A 17,045-nucleotide genomic window follows, 5' to 3' on the forward strand; every position below is an offset into this window, starting at 1 on the left:
GCCCTTGAGAATGCGGATCTACCTGGCCTGGTCTTCACTCCTAGGCTGTGGTGTTTTGCTGAACAGAAACCTTTTTTTTTTTTTTTTTTAATTTCTTGGCTGTGCCACGTGGTGGCGTACAGGATCCTAGTTCCCCGACCAGGGATCGAAACTGTGCCCCCTACAGTGGAAGTGCAGTCTTAACCACTGGACCACCAGGCAGGTCCCTTAAACAGAAACCATTTTAAACAACACTGTCATCAGACAAGGCCACTGGGTGTTATGGAGTAAGGCACAAGCAAGAGCACTCTGTGATCATGTCATCACACAGGATCAAAAGAATTATGCAAATCACAAAAATGATGAAATTTTCTCCTAGTCTAGCTAACAAAACTGACTTGTTTCCTTAAAAGTTAATTTTAGCCCCATTCCCTTCTTTTTGCCTTCTAAACAAGAAATATTAAAATTCCCAGTCAGGGACTTCCCTGGTGGCACAGTGGTTAAGAATCCGCCTGCCAATGCAGGGGACACGGGTTCGAGCCCTGGTCCAGGAAGATCCCACATGCCACGGAGCAACTAAGCCCGTGCGCCACAACTACTGAGCCCACGCACCTAGAGCCCGTGCTCCGCAACAAGAGAAGCCACTGCAATGAGAAGCCCGCTCACTGCAACAAAGAGTAGCCCCCGCTCACTGCAACTAGAGAAAGCCCGCGCACAGCAACGAAGACCCAATGCAGCCAAAAGTAAATAATAAAATAAATAAATTTTATTAAAAAAAAAAGTCCCCAAGAGCTGTCTCAGACTTGATGATTCATTAGGGCTGATAGGATTCAGAAAAGCCATTATATCATGATTATGGTGAAAGGATAAGATTAAAAGCAGCAAAGGGAAAAGGCATATATATGGTGAAGTGGAGGAGAAATCAGGAGCAAGCTTCCAGTTGTCTTCTCTCAGTACAGTCACGTGGACAGCACCCAGCAGTGATAGTGACAACATGTGAACTGCTGCCAATCGCAGAAGCTCACCTGAGCTTTGGTCTCCAGATTTTTATTGGGGGGTCATGTAGAACCCACGTAACTGAGCTTAGCCAATCAGTCTCCAGCTGTTTTCCTCAGAGGTCAAATGGATACAGCTTCACCTATGGCCTTATGCATACAAAACAGGCATTCACCTTAAGTCACACTGTTAGCATAAACTATCTAGTCAAACTGATAAAAAATGTGGCCCAAGGCCTCAGGCAGACAAAACAGTCTTATCGGACAGAATAGTCCAAGGACTCAGAACTTATTTCCCAGGAGCTGGTCAAGGACCAGTGCGTTCTTTGAAAAGTGTGGAGATTGAGCAACCAAAGCCTGCTGAGTTAATACTTTACTGCACACTTCCTGGCAACAGCCAACCTGGTGCAAAGCTTCTTTGAAGTGTCCCCCCAAATCATTTGAAATAAGTCTGATTCCCATATGTTCTTTCTAACAGAATTTCTGAGATGTCCTGTTGTTCTTCATGCTGTGTGGTCACCCCACTGCATATAAGTCAGCAAACCCAATTTTGTTCAACTGCAGGTGTGTTTCTCTTGGGTTCTGGTTGGTGGGCATTGACATAGCCAATATATAAGCTTTTATTCTTATGAATGAATAAGTTGCTTTAATGGGAAACTATTATAAGAAAACTCACATGAAAAAAATTTAAGATAGTTATGTACTATAATCTCAGAACATGTTTGAAAAGACAAAAATTACATTACTGATTTGATAATACATAACTGTATTGGACTATTTTAACATATCCTCTCTCAGTACATGAAAGATAATGTTTTAAGTATACAGCAAACATAAAGACAGTTTTACTTGGATTTTTCTAAGAAATATGTACAGAACCTTGTGTCGGACTTAAAAAATATGTATCTTATTTTGCATGCATGAAAATTTTAATTATTGACCACATATTAAGTTCATTGTTTAGAGACTGCATTCAGCTGTGAATAACAGAAAACTCACACAATGTGCTTCATGTATCTGTACAGTGCCCATCTCTCATGTGGAACTGTCTGGAAACAAAAAGTACAGGGTAAATGCAACCACTCAACAATGCAATCAGGAAGTAAAGTCCTATGTGTTTTCTGACATCACAACTGTAACTTTCAGGATAGAGTCAGGAACACAGGGCCACAAGATATAAGAAGATGTTCACTACACAAATTAGACCCAACACAAATATGGTAAGAACTGGAGAAAAGAGAGAATGTCAGAGAAGGTCATCAACCAAGAAAGTATAAAATCAATGGTGTGGGTGGACACGTTGGAGTTTGCAGGAAGATCCAAATTGTGGACTGGAACATAATAATAATTAGAAACAAAACTAACATTCCACTAGTTACATGTTTTAAAATACACTCAGGGGGACTTCTCTGGCGGTCCAGTGCTTAAGACTTCACACTTCTACTGCAGGGGGTGCAGGTTTGATCCCTGGTTGGGGAAATTAAGATCCCGCATGCCATGCAGTGTGGCAAAAAAAAAAAAAAAAAATATATATATATATATATATATATATACACACACTTCAAAAGATCTATGGGTCCAAAAGATTTCATAGTGTAAATAACCTTTATATAAGCAATTCATGATGAAAACACTATATACCAAAAGGTATGTAATTTGGCTGACAGGGTATGTAGTGGGTAGAATGGTGCCTTCCACCCCCCCCCCCAAAGATATGTCCACTTAGAACCTGTGAATGTGACCTTTTTGGCAAAAGAGTCTTTGTAAATGTAATAAGGATCTCAAGATGAGATCATCCTAGAGTGCGCCCTGAATCCAGTGACAGGTGTCCTTACAAGAGAAGGGGATAAAACACTTGGAGGAGAAGGTGATGTTAAGATTAAGACAGAAATTGGGCTTCCCTGGTGACACAGTGGTTGGGAATCCGCCTGCCAATGCAGGGGACACGGGTTCGAGCCCTGGTCCAGGAGGATCCCACATGCCGTGGAGCAGCTGGGCCCATGCACCACAACTACTGAGCCTGCGAGCCACAACTACTGAAGCCCATGCACTTAGAGCCCGTGCTCCGCAACAAGAGAGGCCACCACTGTAGGCCTTCCCACTCAACGAGGAGTGCCCCCTGCTTGCCGCAACTAGGGAAGGCCTGTGCATAGCAACGAAGACCCAATGCAGCCAAAATTAGATTAATTAATTAAAAAAAATTAAGACAGAAATTGGAATGATGCATGCTTGTGTCTACTGGGACTTCCTGGCAGTCCAGTGGTTGGGACTCTGTGCTTCCACTGCAGGGGGTGCAGTTTCAATCCCTGGTCAGGGAACTAAGATCCTGCATGTCTCAAAGTGTGGCCCAATAAATAAATAAATAAATAAATGATGGCATCCACAAGCCAAGACACCAGGGACTGCTGTAGCCATGGGAAGTTTGTAGAGCACATGGATCTGATTCTTCTTCAGAACGCTCATGAGGAAGCAACCCTAATAACACCTTGAGTTCCAATTTCTAGTACCCAGAACTGGAAGAGAATACATTTGTTTCTTTAAGCCACCAACTTTGTGGCAATCTGTTAGGGCAGCCCTGGCAAAGTAATACTTAAAGAATTATTATCTCCTAGATGTTATTCTCAGAAAGAACTGGAAATAATGTGATAGGGATCTACTTTAAGAATAAGGCACTAATAAAGCCAACAGTGTGTCCAAGACCTTTGTAAGTATTTTCCAATGCTATGCAATTTGTTGTGCACAATACATGTAAACTGCATGCAGGCCTTCCATCATTGGAACTGGCATGGAGTTTCCCTCCTGAGTTTCCATGCGTTTTTTTAAGGATAGGGGAGTATAGAAGGCTTTCCCACACTGCTGACATTCAGAGTTTCTCCCCAGTGTGAATTCTCACATGTCTTTGTAAGGATGAAAGCCTACTGAAGGCTTTACCACATTCCTTACATTCATAGGGTTTCTCTCTACTGTGAGTTCTCAAATGTCCTCGAAAAGATGACGACCAACTGAAAGCTTTCCCACATTGCTTACACACATAGGGTTTCTCTCCAGTGTGAATTCGCACATGTGTTCTAAAGTATGAAGGACTACTGAAGGCTTTCTCACATTTGTTACACGCGTAAGGTTTCTCTCCAGTGTGAGTTCGCAAATGTCCCTTAAAGGATGAAGGTGAACTGAAAGATTTTCCACACTGTTTACATTCATAAGGCTTCTCTCCAGTGTGTGTCCTCATGTGAATCCTAAGGTCTGAGGGCCAGCTGTAGGCTTTCCCACATTCCACACATCTATAGGCTTTCTCTCCAGTGTGCATCCTTGCATGTATGATCAGGTAAAAAGAATGAAGGAAGGCTTTTCCACATTCCTTACATTCATAGGCTTTTTCTGCACTGTGAACCTTCACATGTTTTCTAAGAGAAGAAGGAGAAGAGAAGGATTTCTCACATTCTTTACAAGCGTAGGGTTTCTCAACAGTATGAGTTTCTCTATGTGTCCAAAGGTTTGAGGGAGATCTGAAGGTTTTCCCACATTTTTCACATTCATAAGGCTTCTCTCCAGTGTGAGTTCTTATATGGACTCTAAGTTTGGAGAAATATATAAAGGCTTTTCCACATTCTTTACATGCATAGGGTTTCTCTTCAGTGTGAGCTCTTATGTGTGCCCCAAAGGCTGAGTAAGAAATAAAAGTTCTCCCACATTCCTTACATCGATAGGGTTTTTGTCCATGTTGAGATGATGCTATGGGACTCTTGAGGGATGAAGAATCCATGATGGGTTTTTCAAACTTATTGTATTCATAGGATTTTACTCCAGTAGAAAGTCTCTTATGTACAACAAGATTGGAAATCTGGTTGGTTTCTCCACATTGATTACTTTCATTATTTTCTGAGGGTATCTCCACCACACGCCATCTGTTAAAAATAGGAATCATATTACTAATGATTTGTTAACAATTCATTATGGCTTTTAACGATTAATATGATTACACTTTTACCATTTTCAGTGAGTGTGTATGTTTCTTGCCCTGTTAGTATTGTTTCAAAGTGATATAAGCTGAGTGCTCTGACAGAGGGCTCAACCTGAGGTACCATTTTCACTGTTTTTTAAATATGGGATTTTGTTTCCTGACAATTGTTTACAACTGAACTATGTCTCAATCAACCAACATCTGTATCATGTTTATAAAATTGTCTTGTGAAAATTCTCTGTGAACTCTTAAGATCTGACATATATTTACACACATATTAATATCATGGCACTCTCTCCTGAGACCTACTTTCTCTAATGTATGTGTCACTCACCTCAAATGTGTTTTCTGGTTCTTGTGCTGATCTTCAATGCTATGGCATTTCCAGTTTTCTCCTAAAATGAAGAACCAGGAATCATTTCTTCTGAAACTTACTATATTCTGTTCATTTCATATTTCTTCCCCAAACATTCACTGTAAAGGACTTAACCCATTGATTTTAATTTGAGTGCCATAATATGAAAAATAGTAACAAGTTTACTTTCTTTGGAACAAACTGGTGGGATTAAGGCAAGAAAATAAGTAGGAAACATGTACATTTCTTTCCAAGAGCAACCCAAGAGATAAATTTTATAAGGAAAAATGCACTTTTGAGTAAAAAAAGAATTGGAGGAGTTCTGGCTACTTCAGGACTTTGACAATAATAAGGATAAGAAGGCAAAATGGTGGGCAATTTACTGGAAATACTTCCATGAAGATTGAGACTTCTGGTGACATAAATGTCCTATTGTCAGGAAGCAACATAGGACGGAATTGGACAAAATGCATATGCCCAAATATAAACTTTAAAAGAGGAAATATGGAAGGTCTTTCAATGTGGGCAAGGCCATTCGTGAGGATGAATGAAAAGTCAAAAAAAGGGAAGCTAACATATCTGCAAAATTCAACTTCCACAGAAAGAAGAGTAATTTCTTTTTCTAATTAATATTTCCAAATGTAATGTTCCCCAACAAGGGCTGTTCCTCTTAAGGAACAGTTATAACCCTTACAGAGGCTACAAACATTAATGAGAAAGTAGTAGGTTTCATACATACATGAGAAAGCTGTTAGACTGTATGCTCCATAGTAATGTGACCATGTCTGTCTTACTTAGCAATAAATTCCCACTGTTCAGCCCAAGTTCTAGAGCAAGCTCAATAGCTTGGGGATACCTGTCCTCTAGAGAGTCAGTAAAGGAATGATGTCATCCTTACCCACTGAGGCCAGGTTCCTGAAGGTCTCCAGCATCACATCTCTGTAGAGGTTCCTCTGAGCCAGATCCAACAAAGCCCACTCTTCTGGGGTGAAGTCCACAGCCACATCCTCAAAGACCACTGACTCCTAAAACATCCAACAAATTCTGGTTTAACAAGGTACCACTCTCCACCTGTGTGTGCAGAAGGAAGGGGGAGGCTGACAGCACTGGGGAACCGGGACTAAATTCACAGCAAGTTCATCCATGGTTCTGTGGTCTCCCATCAACTCTAGGGCTTTGTCATCATCTCTTCCCCACTCTTCAGCGCTGACTTCCTCAGAGATGCCAGCCTGCCTCATAGATTTAACAGCGTCTCTAATGAACCCATCTCTCTAGTTTGACTCTGGCTCCTTCCACTCTTCCCCTCCATCTGAAGGGTCCAGAACAGTCCACAATACATTGGAGATATGGAAGAAATACTGTACAAATAAAACAATTATTTTGTCTTTAAAAACGTCAGTTCCTTGTAATGAAAATAATTTCATCTCCTTCTTCGTGGTCCAATACAGGCCAAAGCACGATATGAAACAAAGTCAGGCCTGGATGAGGTTTTAATGAATTAAAACACAGTGAGGGTCCGTGGGCATTTCTTGCTTACCCCCTCACCAACAATTTGATTCTCAAGAGGACTGATTATGCCCAACCTTCAACCCAGGCCCTGAGATGGATATATTTCCTTGGAAAATTCCAATCCATCATAAACTGGCAGGGCCACCTTTATGCTAAGCATTAATATTTACTTATCTGTCTCCTGTTCTTTTATAAAACAGCACCTTTTCCTTTCTCTCCATGCTCTCCAGGAGGCAGTCAGTGTATTGACAAGTTGGAGCCCAGCCAAGAGAAGGGAAGCCTAAGACTTAAGACCTCACTACAGTGCCTGCATTCAGGGGCCTGAGTGCTGATAATTATGAGTGATGTCAAAATTATGGGTGGTGGCTCTTCCTCAACTGATGTCACTGATGTCACAAGACACCAGAACAGCCTTGCCTTCCCCAGAAAAGAGTGCCCTGGTCCTTCCTGCCTGTGAAGAGGCAGTTCTGAGCCCACCGTAGAAATGAATTAATTGAAGTCCAGAAGGGTTTGGCTGTGAATCTGCCCAGATCATAAAAGGTATAAAGGGATCAGGTGGCACCTTCCTCCAGAAGGACATCTGCTCCCACTGAAAAGCCAAAGGCACTGACTTATACACCAGCCTCCTAGGGGCACTACACACAGCAGTCATTTCTGCACCCTGTGGCATGCAGACAGGCATAACTGCCCAACCCCTGAGCATGGAATCTGATGGCTCCCACGGTCCCCCAACAGCCTGGCTTTTGAGGAAGTGCATCACTCCGTCGGCTTCCACACGCAGAGGTGTGAACATAGGTTGCCACACTCCAATGCAGGGGATATGATTCACCTGTTCAATAAACAGCAGCAGAACTAGAATGCTCCAGAACGGGAACACTCTCTTATGAGGCTGGTAAGTAAAGTCAGCTGCTTTGGGCATCCCTAATTACTAATTACCAAGGTACTCTGGTATCTAGCACTGTCTCGAGACAAACTTTTATCCACAGATAAAATTCAACTAACTCTTCCACTACTGTGTATCAGGTGACAACCCTAACCCTAACCCTAACCAGGGCCCCCTGCATTGGGAGCATGGAGTCTTAACCACTGGACCACCAGAGAAGTCCCCGTATTGAAATTTTAATAATTTTCATTTTGCCCACTAAATAAAAGTACACAGATCGTTTCAGTACATAACCAACATAATTACTGAGATAGTCTATATTATTTTTGTCATACTTAATGCTAGAAATGTATGGATCTCACACATGCACCCAACTCAATTTTGATAGCTGTACAAGAGCTCAACAGCCATGTGTGGCCAGGGGTGCTCTAGTGGACAGTGCAGATCTAGACTCTGCCTGTCTCCTGGAGAGGACAGTGGAGACTAGAAAAATGGAACATTCTCTTCACATCAGACATCCTTGGGCTCCTTCTCCTGGCAAAGCCCTCTGTCTCAGGCAAGTTGCTTCTCTATATACCTGTAGCTGACTCATTCATTTGCTGAAAATCTATTTAGGTGATAGTTCCTACTACATGCAGTTATAGAGATACAGCACTTGAGAAAAAATCTGAACCACATGGATCTTAAAATCTCACGGTGGAAGACAATAAGTAAGTTGAATATTATCTAGATGAAGGGGTAAGTGCTGTAGGTAAAATACAGGACAATGAAGGCATTTGGAACTAGGAACATGAGCAAAGGGACTGGGGCAGGGTGAAATCATAACAGTGACATAACCATCTGGGTAACATTGGAAATGGATACTGTGGCTTGGTTTTTTGTTTGTTTGTTTGTTTGTTTTAATTTTTTATTTATTTATTTATTTATTTATTTTTGGCTGTGTTGGGTCTTCGTTTCTGTGTGAGGGCTTTCTCCAGTTGCGGCAAGTGGGGGCCACTCTTCATCGCGGTGCGCAGGCCTCTCACTGTTGCGGCCTCTCTTGTTGCGGAGCACAGGCTCCAGACGCGCAGGCTCAGTAGTTGTGGCTCACGGGCCTAGTTGCTCCGCGGCATGTGGGATCTTCCCAGACCAGGACTCGAACCCGTGTCCCCTGCATCGGCAGGCAGATTCTCAACCACTGCGCCACCAAGGAAGCCCTGTTTGTTTGTTTTTAATGCCACTGCATTTTTAAACTATAAGGATTAGAAACAGAATGTCATGATTTCACAAAATCTCTGGAAAGGTTTCAAGTGCTTGTTAACTTCACCATGTCCCACTGGAGAGACACTAGAATCAAAGTGTCCCCAGCCAAGAGCAGAAGCACCATCTACTCCCAGAAAAAGAAAGAAAGAACAGTACCAATGGGCTAAAAATGAACTCAAGAATCTGGAAAAAGAGAAGTAGAATAAAAGAAGAAAGCACAGAATGAAATGTGAAGGGCAAAATGAACGATATAAAAGGGAGGCTAAAAACACATCTCTTGGGAATTCCCTGGCGGGCCAGTGGTTAGGACTCTGTGGTTTCACTGCCAAGAGCCTGGGTTCAACTCCTGGTTGGGGAACCAAGATCCCACAAGCTGTGTGGTGAGTCCAAAACAAAAAACCGTACAAACCACATCTCTTAGAACTAATCAGATTGCAACCTCTGACAATTTTTTTCAAGAAAAACAAAGCATGGGCAAATAAAGTTACAAATGAAAAAGCAGGCATAATTAGGGGTGTTCTAGGGATTAAACATGAGAGGAGGGGAATGGTCTAAAAATTTTAAAATCTGAGTACTTCCATACTACTCAGTAGTCGAAAGTAATTTAAAGATAATAAAAGGGTGTTTTCAAACATTCACAAAAAGGAAACAAAAATCCCAAATTGTTTTACAGGCTAGTTTTATTAAATATTAACGAGATCAATAATTCTATGTGCAGAAAACAATTCCTTTTTCAGAGACATGCCAGGAGCAGAAGAGTACAAATGAAAAAAACTATCATTAACAAACACAGGTGCAAAATTCTATTAAAAGTTAGTTCCCTAAATAATGAGTAATGTGCATAATCAAGCACAACCAAGCTTTTTTTTTTTTTGCCGAGCCATGGGCATGTGGGATCTTAGTTCCCCGACCAGGGATCGAACCCGTGCCCCCTGCAGTGGAAGCATGGAGTCCTAACCACTGGACCGCCAGGGAAGTCCTACAACCAAGCTCATTTTATTCTAGGAATGCAATAATGTTTAAAAATTAATCCATTTTATAACACCAGGAACTCTACTCAGTGCTCCGTGGTGACCTTAATGGGAAGGAAATCTAAAAAAGAGGGGATATATATACACGTATAACTGATTCACTGTGCTATACAGCAGGAACTAACACAACATTGTAAAGCAACTATACTCCAATAAAAATTAAAAATAAATAGATTTTTTTTGTAGTTTTCAGTATACAAAAGTTAATCCATTTTACTATATTAATAGAAATGCAGAAAAATCATAATTCGTTGTCCTCAAATCCAAAACAATGACTAGCATTAATGGACATAAAAATTTAATACATCAGAACTAGAAGGAACACGGCTAACTAGGGAAGATGGTGCATAAAAACACTGCAGTGTTAAATGAAAAATCTGAAATAGTAAAACAGCTCTCTTGTCAAGAAGACAATACACACAGAGTACCTTATTCTACATTGGACTGGAGGTCCTGGTGAATCATTTAAAAAGAAAAGAAAAAGGTAAAATAACAGGACAAGAAAAAAGCTGAAGTATCATTATTTGCAGGTAAGATTTTGTAAGTAAAGATTCAAAGATTTTACAGATCAATAATTATAATCTATGCTTGCACCTAACAAAGACACTAAGAAAAATGCTCAAAAATGAGTTTACTTCTATGTACCAGGAACAGTATTTTTTGTTTTAAAGATAGCATTTAAATTAGCATCAACATTACATGCAGAACAAGTCTAACAAAGGTTTTGTAAAACATGACGAAAACAGTAAAACATTATTAAAGGAAATTAATGGAGAGACATACCAAGACCGTGGATCGCGAAGTTCAATACTGTAAAGGATGTAGATCCACCCTCGAATTCATCTAAAGGTTCAATGTAATTGCAACTCATTCTTTGTACTTGAAATGCTGATTCTAATCCTAGTTTTTTACATGCGAGAAGCTCAATCCCATGGGCACCAGAATCCATCCATTTCATGAAAAATACCTTGAATGTCTAAAGTGCTATACCCTCCCCCCTGTGGTTGCGATAAACGAATGAGAAATTAAAAGATCCCCTCGTTTAAAGCCTCATAGTTTAGAAAGCTTGGTGAGTCAGTAAAGAAAAAGCAGGGGATACAGGGGGACCCCCCAGGGGACCCCCCCCCCGCGACCAAGGGCGGGGACTCTGGCCGGGACCCTGGGGGAGGGGCGTGGAGACCCCGGCCCGCGTCAGCTTCCAGCTGGTTCCTGCCGGTTCGAACCAGCCCCTCCCAGTCTCCGAGCCGGTCAGCGCACTCACCATCTCCGCCCCGCTCCGGACTCTGCCGGAAGTCCTTCCCGCGGCCTCGCGGCCCCGCGATCTGAGCAGGTGAGAGCGATGAGGAAGATTAACCTCGGGCCGCGCCGGGTAGGGGCGCACCAGCACCACTGCCGGCCGAGAGCGACCCCGACATGGGCTGGGAGCGTGCCCGCCCCCCGGCCCTGATTGGACGGTGTTCCGGGCCCCGCTCCCGGATTGGATAGAATTGGGATCTCCGCCCTCTGATTGGACGGTTCTCCAGGTACTCCCTCCCCATGGGACTCTGATTGGGTAGTTTCCCGAGGCGCGCACCCTGATTGCACAGCGCTTCGGGCATCTTCTTTGGAGCCTCTGAGGATAGTGCTACAGACCCCGGTGCCCCTGATTGGGCAATTTGAGTGTCTGCACTGACCCTGCTTGGGAGATGGGCGGGGGCAGGGATCACGTGGAAGAGCCGGGTGGAAACGTGGATTCTCAGCTTCTGCCCTGTCCTTGTCCGGCCTTCTACCCTGGACGCGAAACTGCCTGCGCTGGATGTGGCCTCCGAGCGGAACTCGCTCCCGGCTGGTCGGACTTGGCGTCAGCCCGCAGCTCCACGGTCCCTCTTCGTCCTCCTTTCTGGTCTCGGATGTCCTGACTCAGTTTCCACGCGGAGCACCCCGTGTCTGGAGGCGGGACTGGACAGGACGCGGGAGGCTGGTGACTTCCAGGGTCAGGGGTGGACCTGGGGCGTTAGGGACCACGACCTCTAGTATATCAGCATCTACACTGAAAATTGATATCATTGTGTCTGAGTTTTCAGGGAAACCGTATTTTTTCCACTTTGGTCTCAAAATCTGATTTTTTTTTTTTTTTTTTAATGCACTTAGATCTGATTCTGGTTTGCTTCTGTAAGATTTCATTTCTATCATTTTAGCGTTATGATCAGAATTTTTCTTGTCAGTGTTCCCATTTATATTCTTTGTCCTTCCCTCCGTTATTTTCTCTATTTTTTTTCGTTTGGCCGCGCGGCTTGCAGGATCTTAGTTCCTGGACCAGGGATGGAACCCATGCCCCCTGCAGTGGAAGCGCCCTGTCCTAACCACTGGACTGCCAGGGAATTCCCTTCCCTCCGTTATTTTGTTTAAAATCTGTGCGGAGGCACCCCTCCTCCCCCAGCTTCTGTTGCCATAGGTCTGCAGGGGTCCAACACACCCTCTCTCCATTCTGCAGATATAATCCATCAATTAAAAAATCAGTGACATTTTCCCTGTAAGAAAACATCCCCTCCTCCCTCTCCCCACAGTCGGGCACCTCGTGTTCTACTCCTTGGTCTCAGTGTAAAAGTCTCTCTCTCACGTGACCTTTTGGGAAGCCCCCCGGAAGCATTATCTCTCCTTTTGTTAATTGCTCTAATAGGAATCTTGCATTTATACTCCTCATTTTCTGTGAGTTTATTTGGTGCTTATTGTCTGTCTACCCGACGTAATTTCAGCACTATTGGAAAGAAGTCTATGGCCTTATTTCACAATCTTAGCTGCTAGACACACTGCCATTATTATTATTATTATTATTAAATTTTCTCTGATCGATTTTAGGCAATGACTGCCGGGCCAGGCTGCTACTCATTGAAGGTGTTTGAGAGCACTAAGTGAAGAGGAACTGATATCAGTAGGACTTCCGACCTTAAGGAACAACCAAACCAAACAAATATGTCTATTTTCCCCTCAATTATTTATCATTGCTTTAATCTGTTATAAGATCATGTCAGAATAGACACTGAGCCCTATAAAGTATAGGAATAAATATTGTGATTGGAGGTGATAGCATTGCTTTCTTGAGAAACTAAAGATGAAACAACTATAAAACTGTTAGAACTATTGGCAATTTACTAGTTACTGATAAAATATATACGATTTACATAATAAAATACATTATTGGACTAAAATTGCATTTTCTGGGAAACTCTATATTAGATATTGCAGGATAGGCTTAATGCCATGTGCAGGATCCATATAAGAACATTTTACAGTGTTTCCTGATGAAGTGATAAAGGTGTCACCTTCATGGATATATAAACAACATTGTTGGATTGAAGACTCCTCAGTTCAAAGATGCAGACCTCTCTAAACCCAGCCATAAAATTTAGAGAAATTTCCAACCAAATTTGCATCAAGAAGTACTGTATGCCTCATAATAAGATAATTGTAAAAGAATTTCTGAAAGTAGTGCAAGGAGTAGGTAGGCAAATGTAAATGAAGAATGAGGAAGAACTTCTGATCAGATCACCAGTTAAAATAACGAATGAGTACAAATAATTGAAATGGCCCTCAGAAACAAGGAATTATCTGACTCAAAATAACAATAGTGCCATTGTTGAGAAATCTTGGAATGAACATATATGCCCTTGAGAGTCTATAAACATACACAAGAATAAAATACTGTATGTGATGATTTATGTCAAGAGATGATTCAATCTCAGCCCTCTTTCTACTACATCCAGATAAATTCCAGATGGGATATAGATTTAAACTTAAAAAAAGAGGGACTTCTCTGGAAGTCCAGTGGTTAAGACTCCACGCTTCCTCTGCAGGGGCACGGGTTCTATCCCTGGTTGGGGAACTAAGATCCCACATGCCGCAGGACATGTAAGCCTTCGTGTTCTAAAGCCCATGCGCCGCAACTAGAGAGCTTGTGTGCTGCAAGTACTGAGCCTGCTTGCTCTGGAGCCCATGTGCCACAACTAGAGAGAAGCCCATTCCGCAACAAAGAGCCTGGGCGCTGCAGTGAAAGATCCCACATGCCACAAGGAAGATCCCACGTGCTGCAACAAAGACCCAATGCAGCTAAAAAAAAAAACTAAAAACATCAGTAAGTATTTATGTATACTTAGGGAGTGAAAGTCACGACATCCAAAGAAAAACTATAAATAGAATGATGACAAGTTGGAAAAAAAGTACAAACGTCATAAATGATAAGATGAAAGACATACTAACTTGGAAATGTTTTCAATGCTGTCATAGCAAAAAATGCAGTATCATTAATAGTTTTTTTTTTTTTTTGTCTGCGTTGGGTCTTCCTTTCTGCGCGGGGGGCTCTCTGCAGTTGGGGCGGGTGTGGGCCACTCTTCTTGCGGTGCGCGGGCCTCTCATTGCAGTGGCTTTTGTTGCGGAGCACGGGCTCTAGGCGCACGGGCCTCAGCAGTTGTGGCTGGCGGGCTCTAGAGCGCAGGCTCAGTAGTCGTGGCGCACGGGCTTAGTTGCTCCGCGGCATGTAGGATCCTCCTGGGCCAGGGCTCGAACCCGTGTCCCCTGCATTGGCAGGTGGACTCTTAACCACTGCACCACCAGGGAAACCCTAATTAATAGTTTTAAAAGCGCTTATAAATCAGAAGCAAAATGTTAAAGTCCAAGAAAAATGTGCAAAGGCTGTACACAGAAACTTACAAAATCATAAATTACAAAATGCCCTGTAAAGATAACGAAAATAGATTAGTTCCTTAGGCCCAGGATGGATTGTAGGAATAGATACACTTACTAACCACTAAAATTACCATTTTGGTTTCCTTGAGGTATATTGTTGGGGAAAGGTCAAAGAGATGCTTCCTAGAGCTGTTCCTTAAGATAGTAAGCCTGAAGCAACACCTCACTCATGGAGGAATTTCAGAAATTAGTATTGCCATCAATATACTGAGAGATGCAGGGACTTTTTTTTTTTAACTACCTTTTCTTTAATTTGAATGGTTGTTATAAAAGCTATGGAGGTTGGGTTTGGAATATCACAATCTTTTTTTTTAAGGTTTTTAATTTTATTGAAGTAGAGTTGATTTACAATGTTATGTTAATTTCTGCTGTACAACAAAGTGATTCAGTTATACATATATATATATATATATATACACATTCTTTTTCATATTCTTTTCCATTACGGTTCATCACAGGATGCTGAATACAGTTCCCTGTGCTAGACAGTAGGACCTTGTTTATTTTATCACTGATACATTATTATTGACCAAAGTCCTTGCAGGCTAGTGCTGGAGTTCCAACCTCAGCCACATGTATTTTAATTGGCAAACAACCTGATACCCTATGAACCACATACACCCAAATCTGGTCATATGATTTAAAACCTATTTGCAACAGAACCATCTCATCATCCTTCTGGGCAACACCTTGGACTGTTGGGAGCTTCTAGATTCAGCCACCCATAACTGAGGCTTTAATTGTGCCAGTTAAGTCCAGTGATGGCAGTTTCAGAGAGGCTGCCATCACCTTTGCTAGCTGTGCACCTAGCACAGGTATTTGAAAGGTATTTGCAAGTCAAGCTCCCAGGCCCACAGTTGCCATCGAATTCTGCAAGTGGCTCGGCCTCCATGGCTCTACCATAGAGCCACAAAAATTGGATGCACATCAACCCAAATGGGTATCCACTGGGAAAGGACATCCCAGTGCCATATCACCCTGGGCAACGTGGCCCTAGAACCAAGCTCTCAGGAAGCTGCAGGAGTCATCATTTTAAAAGTATGTTTATGGGAATTCTCTGGCGGTCCAGTGGTTAGGGCTCCGTGCTTCCACTGCAGGTGGCACGGGTTTGATCCCTGGTAGGGGAACTAATATCCCACATGCCCCATGACGCGGCCAAAAAAATAAAAGTATGTCTAATAAAAAACTAATCTAGACTTAGATAAAGAGAAACTTTATTCACAAAGATTGTTGCAACAGGGCCGAGGCTCGGATCTCAGCGATGTGTCAGCCTCTCCAGCCACACAGAAAAGGGCTTTTCTCGTCTGTGTGAGGAGGGGAGGAGGGAAGTTGGGCGAGTGAGGGCGGTGCATGGACTGCGGGTCAGTGTGGCTGGACTGGACAGGGCTCCCTGGGTGGCCTATTCTCTGGAGAAGCTGACCAAGGGCTTGCTCTGAACCTCAGGGTTGCTCAGACGTGGGGAGACCCAACGGTACCCCCCTCTTGTGGGGAGGGAGCCTGATGCTGTGGGGTAAGAAATGGGACACAGAGAACTTGGTCAAGCCCAGATATACGGGCGGGTCAGGAGGGCGGTAGGTGTCAAAGGTCACACGTCAAACCCGGCCGAATCCTGCCTTACAGGCGGACGTTTCTTTCTTCTTAAAGAAAGGGCACAGACCCATGGTGACCTTTGACCCCGGGTCGACCATTGACCCTGGAGGTCACCAGGCTCTCCCGGCCCATCTTGTCCAGTCCCGACTCTGGACAGGGGTCTCTCCGCGGGGAAACTGAGTCAGGACGTCCCGATCCGGGTTCGCCTGCCCGGGAACAAGGTCTGCTGGGAGCCCACGTCCCGGGCTCGAAAACCGCACTTCCGCCCGGTTTAGGGACCTGGCCAACGTCCCAGCTTATCACTGAGGCCTTAGGGACTATAACACTGTCCAATCAAGGGAGACGGGGGCGGGGCCCGGGAAATAATCAGAAGCGCTAGGGTGGAGCCCGTGAAACTGGGCGGAGGGACGGGGAGGGTCTGAACAACTGTCCAATCAGACCCCGGAAGCTTGTCCGAGCACTATACATTCAGAGTCCTCAATAGGGTGAGTGCCTGGAATACCGCCCAATCAGAGCGCCGGTTCCCGGAGAACAATCCAATCAAGGATTACGGGGGCCGGTTCTGGAGTCCTTTACTAAAGGGCGCCGGGGGCGGGTCACTGAGTAGCGTACACTCAGAAGCCCCGGTGGGGGAGTGCTTGGAGCACCGTCCAGTCAGAGGGCGGAGGCCCGGAGCTCCGTCCAATCAGGGTCGGGGGTGGGTGCCCTCCCAGCCCTCCCAGCCCTCCCAGCCCTCCCAGCCCTCCCAGCCCTCCCAGCCCGCGCAGGCGTCGCTCTC

At 43.7% G+C, this 17,045-nt stretch overlaps 1 protein-coding gene across 1 annotated transcript; it reads right to left on the minus strand.

Annotated features, from left to right (window-relative positions):
* Nucleotides 1-772: 772 nt before the first annotated feature.
* On the minus strand, nucleotides 773-11,371 carry LOC118892286 (zinc finger protein 844-like). Its single transcript, XM_036846738.1, has 5 exons — nucleotides 11,217-11,371; nucleotides 6,189-6,315; nucleotides 5,270-5,330; nucleotides 4,674-4,879; nucleotides 773-2,023 (listed from the first exon to the last, which is right to left on the minus strand). Exons 1-5 carry the CDS (start codon nucleotides 11,217-11,219, stop codon nucleotides 2,010-2,012), a joined length of 411 nt encoding a protein of 136 aa, XP_036702633.1. The 5' UTR covers nucleotides 11,220-11,371; the 3' UTR covers nucleotides 773-2,009.
* Nucleotides 11,372-17,045: the final 5,674 nt, after the last annotated feature.

This window comes from Balaenoptera musculus, chromosome 3, assembly GCF_009873245.2.
Source record: "Balaenoptera musculus isolate JJ_BM4_2016_0621 chromosome 3, mBalMus1.pri.v3, whole genome shotgun sequence".
Taxonomy (NCBI): domain Eukaryota; kingdom Metazoa; phylum Chordata; class Mammalia; order Artiodactyla; family Balaenopteridae; genus Balaenoptera; species Balaenoptera musculus.